Source organism: Giraffa tippelskirchi, chromosome 11 (genome assembly GCF_054371585.1).
Source record: "Giraffa tippelskirchi isolate mGirTip1 chromosome 11, T2T-mGirTip1v1.2.pri, whole genome shotgun sequence".
Classification (NCBI taxonomy): Eukaryota; Metazoa; Chordata; class Mammalia; order Artiodactyla; family Giraffidae; genus Giraffa; species Giraffa tippelskirchi.
Genome location: NC_137285.1, coordinates 92,405,741 through 92,423,125, shown reverse-complemented (window position 1 = coordinate 92,423,125; position 17,385 = coordinate 92,405,741). Strand labels below are relative to the sequence as shown.

At 37.4% G+C, this 17,385-nt stretch overlaps 1 protein-coding gene across 4 annotated transcripts in view; it reads right to left on the bottom strand.

Moving 5' to 3' along the window:
- Positions 1–17,385, bottom strand: part of CWF19L2 (CWF19 like cell cycle control factor 2) — a 135,239-nt gene that overhangs the window by 16,097 nt on the left and 101,757 nt on the right. For 3 of the 4 annotated variants that reach the window (XM_081543218.1, XM_081543216.1, XM_081543217.1), the window contains 3 exons: positions 14,595–14,711; positions 8,272–8,427; positions 3,683–3,763 (listed from right to left, as the gene is read on the bottom strand). In XM_081543218.1, coding sequence (XP_081399344.1) covers positions 3,683–3,763; positions 8,272–8,427; positions 14,595–14,711 — 354 coding nt within the window. Of the gene's footprint in view, positions 1–3,682; positions 3,764–8,271; positions 8,428–14,594; positions 14,712–14,959; positions 15,021–17,385 lie in introns of all 4 variants that reach the window. The other variant, XR_014069176.1, reaches the window with a different exon arrangement.

Here is a 17,385-nt window from a genome sequence, read left to right as displayed (position 1 = left end):
CCACTGACGGCAAAATGATGTCTTTGCTTTTTAATACACTGTCTAGGTTTGTCATGGGCTTTCCTGGTGGGTCAGCAGTAAAGAATACGTCTGCGAGGCAGGAGACGCAGGTTCGATCCCTGGATGGGGAAGATCTCCTGGAGGAGGGCCTGGCAACCCACTCCACTATTCTTGCCTGGAGAATCCCAATGACAGAGGAGCCCGGTGAGCTATGGTCCACTGGGTCACAAAGAGTCAGACACAACTGAAGCAACTGAGCACTGTTTGTCATTGCTTTCCTTCCAAGAAGCAATCGTCTTCTAGTTCCATGACTGCAGTCACCATACACAGGGACTTTAGAGCCCAAGAAGAGGAAATCTTTCACTGCTTCCACCTTTTCCCCTTCAATTTGCAATGAAGAGACAGGACCAAATGCCATTTTAGTTATTTTAATATTGAGTTTTAAGTGAGCTTTTCCACTCTCTTCTTTCACCCTCATCAAGAGGCTCTTTAGTTCCACCTCACTTTCTGCCATTAGAGTGGTGTCATCTGCTTATCTGAGGTTGTTGATATTTCTCCTGGCAACCTTGATTCCAGATTGTAAGTCATCCACCCCAGCATTTCACATGATGTACTAAGCTAAGCACATCATGTATAAGCTAAATAAAGAGGGTGCCAATACACAGCCTCGTTGAACTCCTTTCTCAGTTTTGAACCAGTCCATATAAGGTTCTAACTGTTGCTTCTTGACCTTCATACAGGTTTTGCAGGAGACAAGTAAGATGATCTGGTATTCCCATCTCTTTAAGAATTTTCCACAGTTTGTTATGATCCATACAGTCAAAGTCTTTAGCATAGTTAATGAAACAGAAGTAGATGTTTTTCTGGAATTCCTTTGCTTTCTCTATGATCCAGTGAAAGTTGGCAATTTCATCTATGGTTCCTCTGCCTTTTCTAAACCCAGTTTGTACATTTTGGAAGTTCTTGTTTCACGTAATGTTGAAGCCTAGCCTGAAGGATTTTGAGCATAACTTTACTAGCATGGAAAGTGAACCTTACTAGCATGGAAAGTGAGTGCGGGTGTCCAGTAGTTTGAACATTCTTTAGCACTGCCCTTCTTGGGAACTGGAATGAAGACTGACCTTTTCCAGTCCTGTGGCCACTGCTAGGTTTTCCAAATATGCTGACATACTGAGTGCAGCACTTTAACAGCATCATCTTTTAGGATTTTAAACAGCTCTGCTGGAATTCCATCACCTTCACCAGCTTTACTGGCAGCATTGCTTCCTAATGCCCTTTTGACTTCATCCTCCAGGATGTCTGGCTCTAAGTAAGTGATCACACCATTGTGGTTATCCAGGTCATTAAGATCTTTTGTGTACAGTTCTTCTGTGTGTTCTTGACATCTCTTCTTGATCTCTTCTGCTTCTGTTAGGTCTTCACTGTTTCTGTCCTTTACTGTACCCATATTTACATGAAATGTTCCTTTGATATTTCCAATTTTCTTGAAGAGCTCTCTAGTCTCCTTCATGGTCACTGCCTTGTCATGTTGAAGGGGCTTGTGTAACTCTATGAAGCTATGAACCATGCCATGCAGGGACACCCAAGACAGACGGTTTCCACTGGAGAGTTCTGACATAATGTGGTCCACTGGAGGAAGGCGCAGCAAACCACCCCAGTATTCTTGCCATGAGAACCCCATGAACTGTATAAAAAGCCAAATGTTCATCAGTTCAGTTCAGTCGCTCAGTCATGTCTGACTCTTTGCAACCACATGGATTGCAGCACGCCAGGATTCCCTGTCCATCACCAACTCCCGGCGCTTGCTCAAACTTATGTCCATTGAGTCAGTGATGCCATCCGACCATCTCATTCTCTGTCATCCCCTTCTCCTCCTGCCTTCAATCTTCCCCAGCTTCAGGGTCTTTTCCAATGAGTCAGTTCTTCACATCAGGTGGCCAAAGTATTGGAGTTTCAGCTTTAGCATCAGTCCCTCCAATGAATATTCAGGACTGATTTCCCTTAGTATTGACTGGTTAGAAAATGTTCATAGAAGCATTATTTACAATAGCCAAGATATGAAAGCATCTTAAGTGTCCATCAACAGATGAATGGATAAAGATGTTAAAAAAACAGAATTTTGCTATTTGCAGCAACATGGATGGACTTGGATGGCATTAGGCATTATGGGAACTGAAATAAGGCAGAGAAGGACAAATACTGTATGATATCACTTATATGTGGAATCTACAAAATACAACAAACTAATGAATAAAGGGGAAAAGAAGCAGACATACAGATATAGAGAATAAACTGGTGGTTACCAGTACCAATGAGCAGGGACAATATGTGGTGGGAGAGTTGAAGGTACAAACTATCATGTGTAAGATACACTCAAGGATGTATTGTACAACATGGAGAATACAGCCAATATTTTATAATAACTGTAAATGGAAAGTAAACTTTTAAAATTGTATTAAATTTATTTTTAATTTTTAAAAAGAGAAAAGACTTATAAATGGTTTTACTTTTGAATTAAAACTGTCTTCAATAATGCAGATTTCAATCTTTTGCCTGGGATATAATAAAAGTAATAGGAGATTCTATTGGTCACATGTATCAGGAGTCTGGATTTTCAAAAGAAATGCAAGAAAAATATTCTAGTGATATCTTCTATAATAAGGGTCAGCAAAACTTTAAAAACTTATAAAAAACTTTTTAAAATCTACAATAAAAGTTTTAATTTACATAAAATAATTTGGGCATTGCAGATCATAAAATTTTTATTGTAGTATGAAAGCAGCCAAAAACAGTACTTATAAAAGGGTATATCTATGTTGCTATAAAACTTCATTCACACAAACAGGCAGCAGGCTGGATTTAGTACAAAGAATGCAGTTCCCAACTCTTGCACTACAATATAAGCTACAAAATGTCTTTGCTTTGCTTCATTATGTATAAATGTACCGATAACACTGCCCAGTAAATAGCAGGCACTCAAATATACATTCATATAATACTCTTTTCATAGAAAAAGAAAAATAAAATCTATAGTTCTTTATATATTTATCCCATTTAATGTGTATTTCTAGAAAAGAAGGAGGTCATTACAGAAGCACTCAACTTAAGTGTTACTTCAATTTAAAACTTGACCTGAACATCAAGATTAAACTATGAAGCATGGTTAGTAAAGTCTCTAAAAGAAAAATGTATTCATAATCTAACTCAACTACTATTTTAAAGGAACAGAACAGTGAATCTATGTATAAGCCCTGCCCCCTCTATCCCCCAAAAAAGAGCTAGAGAGTTTTAAATTCAAAACAGGATATGTAGGAAAGACCGATGTTTTTCTCTTTACAAATTCAGTAACCAGAAAGCATCTTTCCTCACTTGTCCCACAGAGGCTGAGAATCTCATAAGAAGAACTTTCACGGCAGTCTTACGGCTGTCATCACCAATTATAAGGACTACAATTGCAGAGAATTGCCAGAAAATCAGGAATACATATTCACATAAGCCATTAAACAAATAAGGATTTGCTAGACCAGGTAAGATTAAAATAATTTCTTCTTCATTTGTAGAATTATATTTACTTCACCTTTGGTCACTGAGCCAAATGGTCTCTTTCTCAAATAAGCTATAGAAATTACAAAGATTCTAAACAGTAGGATTATTTCTTTTATTAAGAAAAAGTAATACTTACAGACTTTCTGATGTCTTTTGAAGAGAGATCAATCAATTTCTTGTTTATAGACCATTCTTCATCAGATTCCATTATGGCTTTCTAAGAAATAGGCATTTGTTAAAGAAAACAAGTAAATGCAAAGAGTTTAAAAATAAAGTAATACAGTGAGTTAGCTATAGGGTATAATATACATGTTAGGTCATTATTTTGAATGAATTAACCTTTAATTTCTGTTACTTAAAATTGGAATTTCTTGATTTCATACAAGTCTGATCTTCAGCCAAATTGATTCAATATTAGACATTCTAGACTTTTGTACATAAAAAATCAAAAATTTCCTACTCCATTCATAGCATGTGTGCATGCTCAGCCATTCAGCTGTGTCTGACTCTTTGTGACCCCATGGACTGTAGCTTGCCAGGCTCCTCGGTCCATGAGATTATCCCAGCAAGAATACTGGAGTGGCTTCTATTTCCTCCTCCAGGGAATCTTCTCAAACCAGGGATCAAATCCACATCTCTTGCATCTCCTGCATTGGGAGGCAGGTTCCTTGGTTTCTTTTTTTAAATTTAATTGGAGGCTAATTACTTTACAAGTATACAAGTAGAGTAATGCAAAAAAGAAATGCAAAAAAGCAAGACGGCTGTCTGAGGAGGCCTTACAAATAGCTGTGAAAAGAAGAAAACTGAAAAGCAAAGGAGAAAAGGAAACATACACCCATGTAAATGCAGATTTCCAAACAATAGCAAGGAGAGAAAAGAAACCCTTCCTCAGTGATCTCTGCAAAAAATAGAGGAAAACAATACAATGGGAAGACTAGAGATCTCTTACAAGAAAATTAGAGATACCAATGGAACATTTCATGCAAAGATGGGTTCAATAAAGGACAGAAATGGTATGGACCTAACAGAAGCAGAAGATATTAAGAAGAGGTGGCAAGAATACACAGAAGAACAATACAAAAAGGATCTTCACGACCCACATAATCATGACAGTGTGATCATTCACCTAGAGCCAGACATTCTGGAATGCAAAGTCAAATGGGCCTTAGGAAGCATCACTACAAACAAAGCTAGTGGAGGTGATGGAATTCCAGTTGAGCTATTTCAAATCCTAAAAGATGATGCTGTGAAAGTGCAACACTCCATATGCCAGCAAATTTGGAAAACTCAGCAGTGGCCACAGGACTGAAAAAGGTCAGTTTTCATTTCAATCCCAAAGAAAGGCAATGCCAAAGGATGCTCAAACTACTGCACAATTGCACTCATCTCACACACAAGTAAAGTAATGCTCAAAATTCTCCAAGCCAGGCTTCAACAATACAAGAACCGTGAATTTCCAGATGTTTAAGCTGGTTTTAGAAAAGGCAGAGGAACAAGAGACCAAATTGCCAACATCAGCTGGATCATCGAAAAAGCAAGAGAGTTCCAGAAAAGTATCTATTTCTGCTTTATTGACTATGCCAAAGCCTTTGACTGTGTGGATCACCACAAACTGTGGAAAAATCTTAAAAAGATGGGAATACCAGATCACCTGACCTGCCTCTTGAGAAATCTGTATGCAGGTCAAGAAGCAACAGTTAGAACTGGACATGGGACAACAGACTGGTTCCAAATACAAAAAGGAATACATCAAGGCTGTATACTGTCATCCTGCTTATTTAACTTATATGCGGAGTACATCATGAAAAACACTGGGCTGGATGAAGCACAAGCTGGAATCAAGATTGCTGGGAGAAATATCAATAGCCTCAGATATGCACATGACACCACCCTTACGGCAGAAAGCAAAGAACTAAAGAGCCTCTTGATGAAAGTGAAAGAGGAGAGTGAAAAAGTTGGCTTAAAGCTCAACATTCAGAAAACCGAGATCATGGCATCTGGTCCCATCAGTTCATGGCAAATAGATGGGGAAACAATGGGAACAGTGACAGACTTTATTTTTTGGGTCTCCAAAATCACTGCAGATGGTGAGGGCAACCATGAAATTAAAAGACACTTACTCCTTGGAAGGAAAGTTACGACCAATCTAGACAGCATATTGAAAAGCAGAGACATTACTTTGCAAACAAAGGTCCGTCTAGTCAAGGCTATGTTTTTTCCAGTGGTCATGCATGGATGTGAGAGGTGGACTATAAAGAAAGCTGAGCGCTGAAGAATTGATGCCTTTGAACTGTGTTGTTGGCAAAGACTCTTTGAGAGTCCCTTGGACTGCAAGGAGATCCAACCACTCAATCCTAAAGGAAATCAGTCCTGAATATTCATTGGAAGGACTGATGTTGAAGCTGAAACTCCAATACTTTGGCCACCTGATGCAAAGAACTGACTCATCTGAAAGGACCCTGATGCTACAAAAGATTGAAGGCGGGAGGAGAAGGGGATGACAGAGGATGAAATGGTTGGATGGCATCACCAACTCGATGGACATGAGTTTGAGTCAACTCTGGGAGCTGGTGATGGACAGTGAGGCCTGGCGTGCTGCAGTCCATGGGGTCGCAAAGAGTCGGACACGAGGGAATGACTGAACTGAATTCCTTTACAGTATTGTGGCAGTTTTTGCCATACGTTCACATGAATCAGCCACGGCTGTACACGTGTTCCTCGGTCTCAAACCCCCCTCCCACCCCCCTCCCCGTTCCATCCCTCTGGGTTGTCTCAGTGCACCAGCTTTGAGTGCCCTATTTTATGCATCAAACTTGGACTCATCATCTGTTTCACATATGTTAATATACATGTTTCAATGCTATTCTTTCAAATCATCCCACCCTTGTGGCAGGTAGTAGATTCTTTACCACTGAGCCACCTGGGAAGCCCACTCCATTCACAGACATCAACTCAAATAAATTCTATTTGCTTTATTGCTCTTTTTTGAAATATAGCAAGTTATTTATGTGCTTTCTGGTAACCAAATACTTGAACTATTTCTGGTTACAGAAAAAAGGAGTAAAATTGTATGGGAAAAAAGACACAGAAATGGAATTATTAGACTTATCTAGGCTAATCAATATGACTAACATGTATTGTAAAAAAATATTTAACAGAAAGAAGCACTAGGGTGATAAGTATAAAATACTCTCATTTTTATTTAACATCACTATAATGAAGCAAATTTAAATGTGAAATTAACATTCAAATAAGCATACTATACTGCTATTCCTTATTTAAAAGACATGTGTTTCTTGTGTTGACATTATAATGTAGTACATTCAATAGAAAACTGAAGCCAGATCAAATAAATACATTTTTAACGATTATATAAGAGAGTTAGTATAGAAAAGTGATATATCTTTCTTCTAAAAGATGACACTTCTGTCGCCCACCATTGAGCAACAGTAGCTGCTTATGCTGTGCCCTATATACTTCAGTACTTACATTCATAATCTAGTACTCTGCTGAGGACGTATAACAGAAAAAGAAAAGACATTGGAGAAAAGCATAATAATCTCTTTCTCAACTGATTTTGTTTAACACAGGACTGATAGGGCATTGCAGATTATCTGGCTTGTTCTTCTGTACTTAAATAGCATGACATTTCAAAGCAAATAATCAGATTTGTTTTTCAAAATTTCTACAGGAAAAGTAGATTTTCACCACCTCATTAACCTTAATAGGTTGTATAATTTTTTTAAAAAAATAATCCTTTTTACTGGGATTTGTAGTCCATATTAATTAAACTTTACCATCCTACACTGTCTAAACTTTGCAAGTTGCTACATCACCTCAACAAAACATTATCTTTTTTAAATGTAGATGTTACTAATCCATATATGGTTTTACATTTACAAATTTATATTAGTCTATAAATTATACTGCACTCAGGTCAGTATTAAACAGAGGTTATTTAGTTAAACCTGCCTGAACATTATGGGCCTTCCTAGTGGCTCTATGGTGAAGAAACCACCTGGCCAAGCAGGAGCCCAGATTGGATCCCTGGGTCAGGAAGACCCCTGGAGAAGGAAACAGCAACACACTCCTGGGAAATCCCATTGACAGAGAAGCCTTGCAGGCTACAGTCCAGGGGTCGCAAAGCAGTCAGACACGGCTTAGTGACTGAGCACACACGGATGCGTGCTCGAACAGTATCATGAAACCTAATGTTTAAGAACTCTAATTATCTATTATAATGTTCAAAATGCATGGCAAGGTTAGATTTCGGTTTCTTTTTACAAACAGCATGATCAAATGTTAAATACCAAGACTTACAGCAATAACTTATCTCAGCAATTGTAATTTGTACTGCTTGCATATAACTATCTCTGGCTCTGATGAACTTCAATGATAAGTTTTCTAGAGTTATGACTATAATTTTGACTTGAAGTACTTCAAGGTACAACTCTGATTTTTCATTTGAGAAATTAACATAGAAATTATAAATTACTATTTGATAGTATATTCACACTTATAAATAAGTATGCTTTTAAAGGTTAAAATTTCAAATTTCTTTCTTAAAAAATTTAAACAGCAGAATTTTTTGTGCTGTACATCATTTCTTAATGATATAAAATCTGATAAGTATATAAGAGAAAAATATCAGAATAAAGACAACTGTATTCATAAAACCACAATACAGTAAAAAATAAATATGTATGTAAAGACCATTATAAATACCTTAAAATAGATGGGAGCCATATCACCCACTTCCTTTGGGAGAGGAATACATTCATAAACCATATGGTACTGTTTCTTCATGTTCATATTCGTTTCTAAAAAGATACAGTCCAATCCTTTATCTTCAAACATTTTCACCAACGATTTTCTAAACATCTGAAGAAAGCAAAATGGCTAGGTAAATAAAGCAATGATAGGAGATTCAAAATATGAAAACAATAAAAAGTGTAGCAAATTATTTTAAAATAAAAAAGAAATATTAAACAATGTTGGAATTCTATAATGTTATCTTATAGTTACTTTACTTTCTAAATCTACCACATTTCACATAATTCAGCAACATTTTTTTAACTGAAACTCACTCTGCTCAGTATTATGCATATATCGCAGTTTCAGTAAACTGAAAAGAAAGAAAGTGATAAAGAAAAATGATAAAAATCAAAATTACATGGTAAATTACATAGAACTAACAGTAAAATCACACAAAAACATCCAAAAAGCAAAAAAAAAGTACTCTGAGCAGGTAGGCATCCTTAAATTCAGTGACACAAGCAGAATTCACTTCCAATTGTTTTTCTAACCTCAAAGTAACTTCATTTGCTGGTTCTCCTTAAATGTGTGCTGATGTTTCACTTGCAAATTTTCATTCAGCATAATTTCCTAGAGATTCAACCAGGTTATGTTAAGACCCTGCCTAGTTACTGCCATGTGGAGACAGCGGTTCAGTTTGCCATTCAAGCCTCTCTTGACACCCAAAACAGGGAAAGGATACAAATCACTGCTGGGTAGGGGGTGGGAGTTCAAGATTCCATGAGGTCTCCTCTGACCATGTAATACTGATCCCCCATCACTATTCGATTTTCCACTCCTTTTATAAAACAAGACCAAGTAGGGAAAAAAAATCAAATAATGATAATTTGACATGAACTAAAATGCTACCTAATAAGCAACAGATAGAGGATTCACTATTCATTTCTAACCACAGCTAAGCATAAGTTCAGCATAGTCTCTTTACTTCAGATAATTTGCTATTGAAGTTTTAGCTAACACCTATGATCTCATGGTAGGTGACTGTTAGCTACATCATTATAGATGATTATAGACAATTGGTTCCCCTTTTAAAAACTGTCTGACTTTGGTATTAAACTTTCTAAAAATCACATTAGTGGAGACAATGTACTTACAATATAAATTATGATAAAAATAAAATATAGGTGTAAATATCTACATGATAAAATTGATCATTTAAATTTTATATTTCCCATGCCTCCAATCTGTTATCTGTATATAAAAATGCTTCCCCCTAAAGGCTGTGTTCACTAAATGGTATCATTTTTTTCTTCCTGAGCAAACAAGAAGACTAACCTTCTCCATATCTCTGCAACTTAAGTGAGGCCATGTTTAGTTCTGGGTAATGAAATGTATATGGAAATGATATGTGTTAAAGAGTTATCAAAAGGCAGTGTGTCTTCTAATGTCTATTTTCTTCAAACCAAGGGTCTGAAAGAGAAGAATTCCACCACAGGAGAAGCTTATCATGAAACAAATCTGAATGCCTGAATTACTTCTTGAAGGCAATCTTCCACAAGGCATGATGATATAAGAAATTAACTTTAGCTGTCTCAACGTACTGTGAATTAGGTGTTGTTTGCAACAACAGTGAAGACACCAGTGATATAACTCAAGCTGTTTCAGACAAATCAGAAAATGACAACAGATAACTCTATTTTCCCACTCAATTATATCCCAGATAGTTATCTTCACATGTCTAATAACACATGCACAAAACAAAAAACAGCCAAATGGAAAGTATGTTTGGCTTTATAAAATAGTTTTAAAGATTGTCTCTATTTTGTTAACTGTTAGTACATTTGTGAATTTTTATTTAATATGCATATTCTCAATTAATTATTTATTGAATGATCCCTTAGTTCTGTGGTGAGAATTTTATAACATTAGATAGAGGAAAATAATCACTAAAATGGAACTATATACCTGAAAACCAATTTTTTAAAAAATGAAAAAGTAGATAAAATACAACAGCAACAACAATAAAAATTTAGATACTCTAAAGATTATCTAACAAATTCTTTACTTCAGATTTTTCCTAAGTCTTTTCTGGCTTAACTGTTGGATGACTGTTCTAGTGTCTATCTGGACGACAGCAAATAAGACAGACTTAAGATGCCATGGATTATAAATGAAACCTTAAAATTACCAAATTGGTAGTGATGCAAAAATAGTTCAATATTATAAAATGTATAAACATCATACCTATAGCCTCAAGGAGGACACATACACACATTTTTAAGTACTTCTCATATATATATATAAAAGACTAAAAAATATGAGTTTAATGGTATAATTTCAGGTTCAGCTCAGTTAAGTTCAGTTGCACAGTTGAGTCCAACTCTTTGTGACACTATGGACTGTAGCATGCCAGGCTTCCCTGTCCATCACCAGCTCCTGCATCTTGCTCAAACTCGTGTCCATCGAGTCAGTGATGCCATCCAACCATCTCATTCTCTGTCATCCCCTTCTCCTTCTGCCTTCAATGTTTCCCAGCATCAGGGTCTTTTCCAATGAGTCAATTCTTCACATCAGGTGGCCAAAGTATTGGAGTTGCAGCTTCAACATCAGTTCTTCCAATGAATATTCAGGACTGATTCCCTTTAGGATGGACTGGTTGGATCTCCTTGCAGTCCAAGGGACTCTCAAGAGTCTTCTCCAACACCACAGTTCAAAAGCATCAATTCTTTGGTGCTTAGCTTTCTTTATGGTCCAACTCCCACATCCATACATGACTACTAGAAAAACCATACCTTTGACTATATGGACTTTGACTATTACTTTGTCGGCAAAGTAATATCTCTGCTTTTTAATATGCTGTCTAGGTTTGTCATAGCTTTTCTTCCAAGGAGCATCTTTTAATTTCATGGCTGCAGTCACCATCTGCAGTGATTCTGGAGCCCAAGAAAATAAAGTCTGTTCACTGTTCCCACTGTTTCCCCATCTATTTGCCATGAAGTGATGGGACCAGATGCCATGATCTTAGTTTTTTGAAAGTTGAGTTTTAAGGCAGCTTTTTCACTCTCCTCTTTCACTTTAATCAAGAGGCTTTTTAGTTCCCCTTTGCTTTATGCCATGAAGGTGGTGTCACCTGAATATCTGAAATTATTGATATTTCTCCCAGCAGTCTTGATTCCATCTTGTGCTTCATCCAGCCTGGCATTTCTCATGATGTACTGTGCATATAAATTAAATAAGCAGGGTGACAATATACGGCCTTGACATACTCCTTTCCCAAAATTGAGCCAGTCCATTGTTCCATGTCAGGTTCAAACTATTGCTTCTTGACCTGCATACAGGTTTCACAGGAGGCAGGTAAGGTGGCCTGGTATTACCATCTCCTTAAGAATTTTCCAAAGTTTGTTGTGATCCACACAGTCAAAAGCTTTAGCGTAGTCTATGAAGCAAAAGTAGATGTTTTTCTGAAATTCTCTTGCTTTTCCTATAATCCAGTGGATGCTGACTATTTGATCTCTGGTTCCTCTACCTTTTCTGAATCCAGCTTCAACATCTGGGAGTTCTCGATTCATGTACTGTGGAAGCCTGTCTTGGAGAATTTTGAGCATTACTTTGCTAGTATGTAAAATGAATGCAATTGTGCAGTAGTTTGAACATTCTTTTGCATTGCCCTTCTTTGAGGCTTGAATGAAAACACCTTTTCCAGTCCTGTGGCCACTGCTGAGTTTTCCAGATTTGCTGGCATACTGAGTGCAGCACTTTAACAGCATCATCCTTTAGGATTTGAAATATCTCAGCTGGAATTCCATCACCTCCACTAGCTTCTTTCATAGTGATGCTTCCTAAGGCCCACTTGACTTCACATTCCAGGATGTATGGCTCTAGGTGAGTGATCACACCATCGTGATTATCTGGATCATTAAGATCTTTTTTGTATAGTTCTTCTGTGTATTCTTGCAACTTCTTAATATCTTCTGCTTCTGTTAGTTCCATACCACTTCTGTCCTTTATTGTGCCCATCTGTGCATGAAATATTCCCTTGGTATCTTGAATTTTCTTGAAGAGGTCTCTAGTCTTTCCCATTCTATTGTTTTCCTCTGTTTCTTTGCATTGTTCACTTAGGAAGGCTTTCTTATCCCTCCTTGCCAGTCTTTGGAACTCTGCAGTTAGATGGGTCTATCTTTCCTTTTCGCCTTTGCCTTTTGCTTCTCTTCTTTTCTCAGCTATTTGTAAGGCCTCCTCAGACAACCATTCTGCTTTTTGCATTTCTTTTTCTTGGGAACGGTCTTGATCACCATCTATTGTACAATGTTACAAACCTCTGTCCATAATTTTTAAGACACTCTGTCTATCAGATCTAATCCCTTTAATCTATTTATCACTTCCACTGAATAAAGGTAAGGGATTTGATTTAGGTCATACCTGAATGGCCTAATGGTTTTCTCTGCTTTCTTCAATTTAAGTCTGAATTTTGCAATAAGGAGTTCATGTCTGAGTCACAGTCAGCTCCTGATCTTGTTTTTGATGACTATATAGAGGTTTTCCATCTTCGGCTGCAAAGAATATAATCAATTTGATTTTGCTATTGACCATCTGGTGATCTCCATGTGTAGAAAGGTCTCTTGCATTGATGGAAGAGTGTGTATGTTATGCCCAGTGCATTCTCTTGGCAAAACTCTGTAAGCCTTTGCTCTGCTTCCTTTTCTACGCTAAGGCCAAACCTGTCTGGCAGTCCAGGTATCTCTTGACCTCTTATTTTTGCATTCCAGTCCCCTATGATGAAAAGGACATCTTTTTGTGGTATTAATTCTAGAAGGTCTTGTAGGTCTTTATAGAACCATTCAATCTCAGCTTCTTCAGCATTATTGGTTGGGGTATAGACTTGGATTACTGTGATACTGAATGGTATGCCTTGGTAACAAACAGAGATCATTCTGTCATTTTTGAGACTGCACCCAAGTACTGCATTTCGGACTCTCGTTTACTGTGAGGGCTACTCCATTTCTTCCACGGGATTCTTGCCCACAGGAGTAGATATAATGGTCATCTGAATTAAATTCACCCATTACAGTCAATTTTAGTTCACTGATTGCTAAAGTGTCAGTGTTCATTCTTGCCATCTTCTGTGTGACCACTTCCAATTTACCTTGATTCATGCACCTAACATTCCAGGTTCCTATGCAATATTGTTCTTTACAGCATCAGAGTTTACTTTCACTATGAGATATATCCACAACTGGGTACTGTTTCCGTTTTGGCTCAGCCTCTTCATTCCTTATGGAGCTATTTCTCCACTCTTCTCCAGTAGCATATTGGGCACCTACTGACCTGGGAAGTTCATCTTTTAGTGTCATATCTTTCTGCCTTTTCATACTGTTCATGGGGATCTCAAGGCAAGAATGCTGAAGTGGTTTGCCATTCTCTTCTCCAGTGGAACACATTTTGTCAGAACTCTCTACCATGACCCGTCTTCTAAAGAGACCCATGATTAGTCTCTCCCGAAGTCTTAAAATTTTCATGGTTTCTAATTAGGGGTTCTTATAACTCCTATTTACTTGTCAACCATTGGAAAAACAAGTGCTTTTTTTCTCTCTTCCTGTTTTGGTGAGTATAAGGTCTTGAAATAATTTAGCAGCAATTTCACCCATGTTGTGCCTTTCAATTTCTTGAAGATTTACCAACTGCCCCTACCACCACACACACAAAATTCCTGAATCCAGGGATATAGCCAGGCTATAAGGGAAAAGTTTGGAAATTTAGCCTGGTAACAAAATCATGGCAATATCACAGTAGCAGAAAATGTCAATGCCATTATAGGAAAATATGACAAATCACTAAGTACAAACCACTATCTTCCAAAAATTAGTTTTTATTACCTGAAAACATCCTTCTTTTTGGCTGTAATTTATTAGCTTACCTTGGTAAGAATGATTATTTCATGTTCCACAAAAGCAAATATTAGAAATCTTACAGATTTTTATTTTGAATAAATATAATTAGTGGGTCAAAGTTCATTTAGTAGATCAAAGCTATCAGTTGTATACCTGAAACTAGTATATTATATGACAATCATACCTCATTAAAAATATTTTTTAAAGCTTTCAATAAAGTAAAAAGGTAGTGAGTGGTGAAAACATCATGCCCCACAGGTATACACAACTATGGAAATGTGTATGTGTTTAAATTTAAAATGTAAAATCATTGAATTAAGGTATAAAACTTGTTAGAATTTGTCACAATGGCATGTAAAAATTGCTCTTGATCATAACAAAGATCATGAGCATTGTCATGCTGACCTGAATTTCCTCCCAGATGTCTTCATCCAATAAGGTAGCTGCCCTGTGGTGCTGCAAAGGGACTATCAAGCAGTGCCCTTCAGTAAGAGATCGTACATTGGGTAAACATAAATAAACCTATGGGGAAAAAGATGCAAAGGTGAAATGCTATTGCTATTCATTCTCAGTTCTGAAAGATGAGCCCCTCGTAGGTCAATATGGCTAACATTTAATAAAATATGCCTGTTCATAATATACTATACTTTAATATTTTGAAGATATTCACTATTTAAAATTTTAAAAGCCATGAAGATACCTTTTACTAAACCTGAAATTTATTGCAGAAGCCTCAATTTTGACTAAGATATCTCAAAGCTGAAACTTACCAAAGGAGAGAATGATTGACATTTTATCCTTCATCTGAGAAAGCTACATGTCTTCAGAGCTCTTGAAACAACACAAATTTTGCAAGAAAAGAAAAAAAAAGTACAAGACCTGGTAATCATATGGAAGTTAAACTGATGCCTATTAATCATTAGCTAAGAAAAGAGACATAACTTCTACCTGGCTTTACAGCACTGGTTAAGTTCTATTTATTTACATACATGCATTACCTAGAAGCTGGCACTATTTCTCCACTTTACACAAAATGTATTTTTTTAAAAAAGGTCCATTACTATACATGTAGAAAGCAACAGGTATTCATAAGGACCATACATATTCTTCAAAGTGGCTTGATCTTATTTTCTATAACTTTTTGGTTAGGTTTTAGCTAGAAAAACTTTATATAAGAGAATTAACTGAATAACATTTATCTATTAACTGATTAATTGCTTTACAAAATAATGAAAATTTTAAATTCTTTGCTATTTGAGTGAAGAACTAGGAGTGTATATGAACATGGCTACATATACTTAAATTTACAGTTGAATCACAACAATATTCACAATTAAAAGCAAAATCAGGAATAAGCATTGGAGAGGTGACCAAGGTGGTGGAGTAGGAAGACCCTGAATTCACTTCCTCCTACAGACACAACAAAACTACAACTAATTACAGAGCAACTATAAGAACAACCTGAATACCAGCAGAAACAATATTCTGCAACTAAATACATAAAGAAGAAACCACAACGAGACAGGTAACAGGTGAAGATACACTATCATTAGGACATGCATCCCCAGGTCAGCAGCCCACAAACAAGAGGACTATGATAGTCACAGAGGTCCTCCACAAGGAGCAAGGAATTAGCATCCCACACTGGGCTCCCAGGCAGGGGGCTTGCACCATGAAGATGAGCTCCCAGAATGTCTGGCTTTGAAAGCCTTCAAGGCTTACATATGAGAGAGATCCTACAGGCAATAGGAAACAGGGACTCCATTCTTAAAAGCTGCATGCAAAATCTCACACTCTCAGAGTTGTAGTACAGAGACAGTAGTTTCAAAGTAGCCTAGTTCAGATCCACTCCCACTTGTGGATCTTGGAGTGCCTCTGAGAGAGGCAAGAAGTAATTGGGACTATCCCTGGGGACAGAAAAGCTGGCAGCAGCCATTTAAGGCAGCTCATTCTACCTCATTTACCAGCATGAGCAACCAATATTTTAGAATCTTCCCTCTAGCTTATTAGTGCCAAGGACCAGGCCTGCCCTGCAGCAAGCTAGCACCAGCCCCAGTCCCTGCTGGTCATGTGTGAACCACTTGGGAAGCCTACGCCACCCCAAATCAGCGAGACAGCAGCAGCCCTACCCCTGACAGGGTGACACAGGTAACCATGAGGAAAGCCTCCCATGCACTCCAGCAGGCCTGCAGTCATACCAAGAGGTTACTTCAAAAGATGGGAAGAAATAACTGATCTACCTAATAAAGAGAAATAAAACTAAAATTTGAGTAAAATGAGGAGATGAAAGAAACACTCCAAGTGAAGGAACAAGACATAACATCAGAGACTTCCCTGGTAGTCCAATGGTTAAGAATCTGTCTGTCAATGCAGGGGATACAGGTTAGATTCCCTGGTCCAGGAGGAATCCATATGGTGCAGGACAACTAAGCCTGTGTGCTACAACTACTGAGTCCTCGCTCTAGAGCCTGCATGCCACACTGAAGCCTGCACACCCTAGGGCCTGTGCTCTGCAGCAAGAGAAGCCGCTGCAATAAAAACCCTGCACACTGCAACCAGAGAATACTCCCTGCTCACCAAGCCCATGCACAAAGAAGATCTAGCACAGCCAAAAATAAATAAATAAAAGAGAGTGGCTTTGCTATTTAAAAAACAAAAACAAAAAAACTATAACCTCGGGGCGGGGGGGAACTAAACAAAGATAAGCAACTGACCCAATAGTTCAAGATGATGATCATAAATATGCTAACGAAACTTGGGAAAAGAAGGATGAACACAGTGACAATTTCAAAAAGGAAAAAATATAAAGAAGAACCAAAGTGTATTAAAGGTTCAAGAACTAAAATGAAAGTATATACTAGAAGGAATCAACAGTAGGTTACACGATACAGAGGAACTGATCAGAGAACTAGAAGACAGAGTAGTGGAAATCACTCAAGCTGAGGAACAACAACAAAAAAAAGGATGTTTAAAGTGAGACTAGTTTAAGAGAGACCTCTGAGACCACATCAAGCATACTAATATTCACATTATAGGCGTTCCAGAAGAAGAAGAGAAAGAAAAGGGGTAGAAAATCTATTCAATGAATCTAGTCGATGAAATTATGGCTGAAAACTTCCCTAACCTTAAGAAGGAAACAGATACCCAGTTATAGAAGCACAGAAGTTTCCAAACAAGATGAATGTGACGTGTCTGC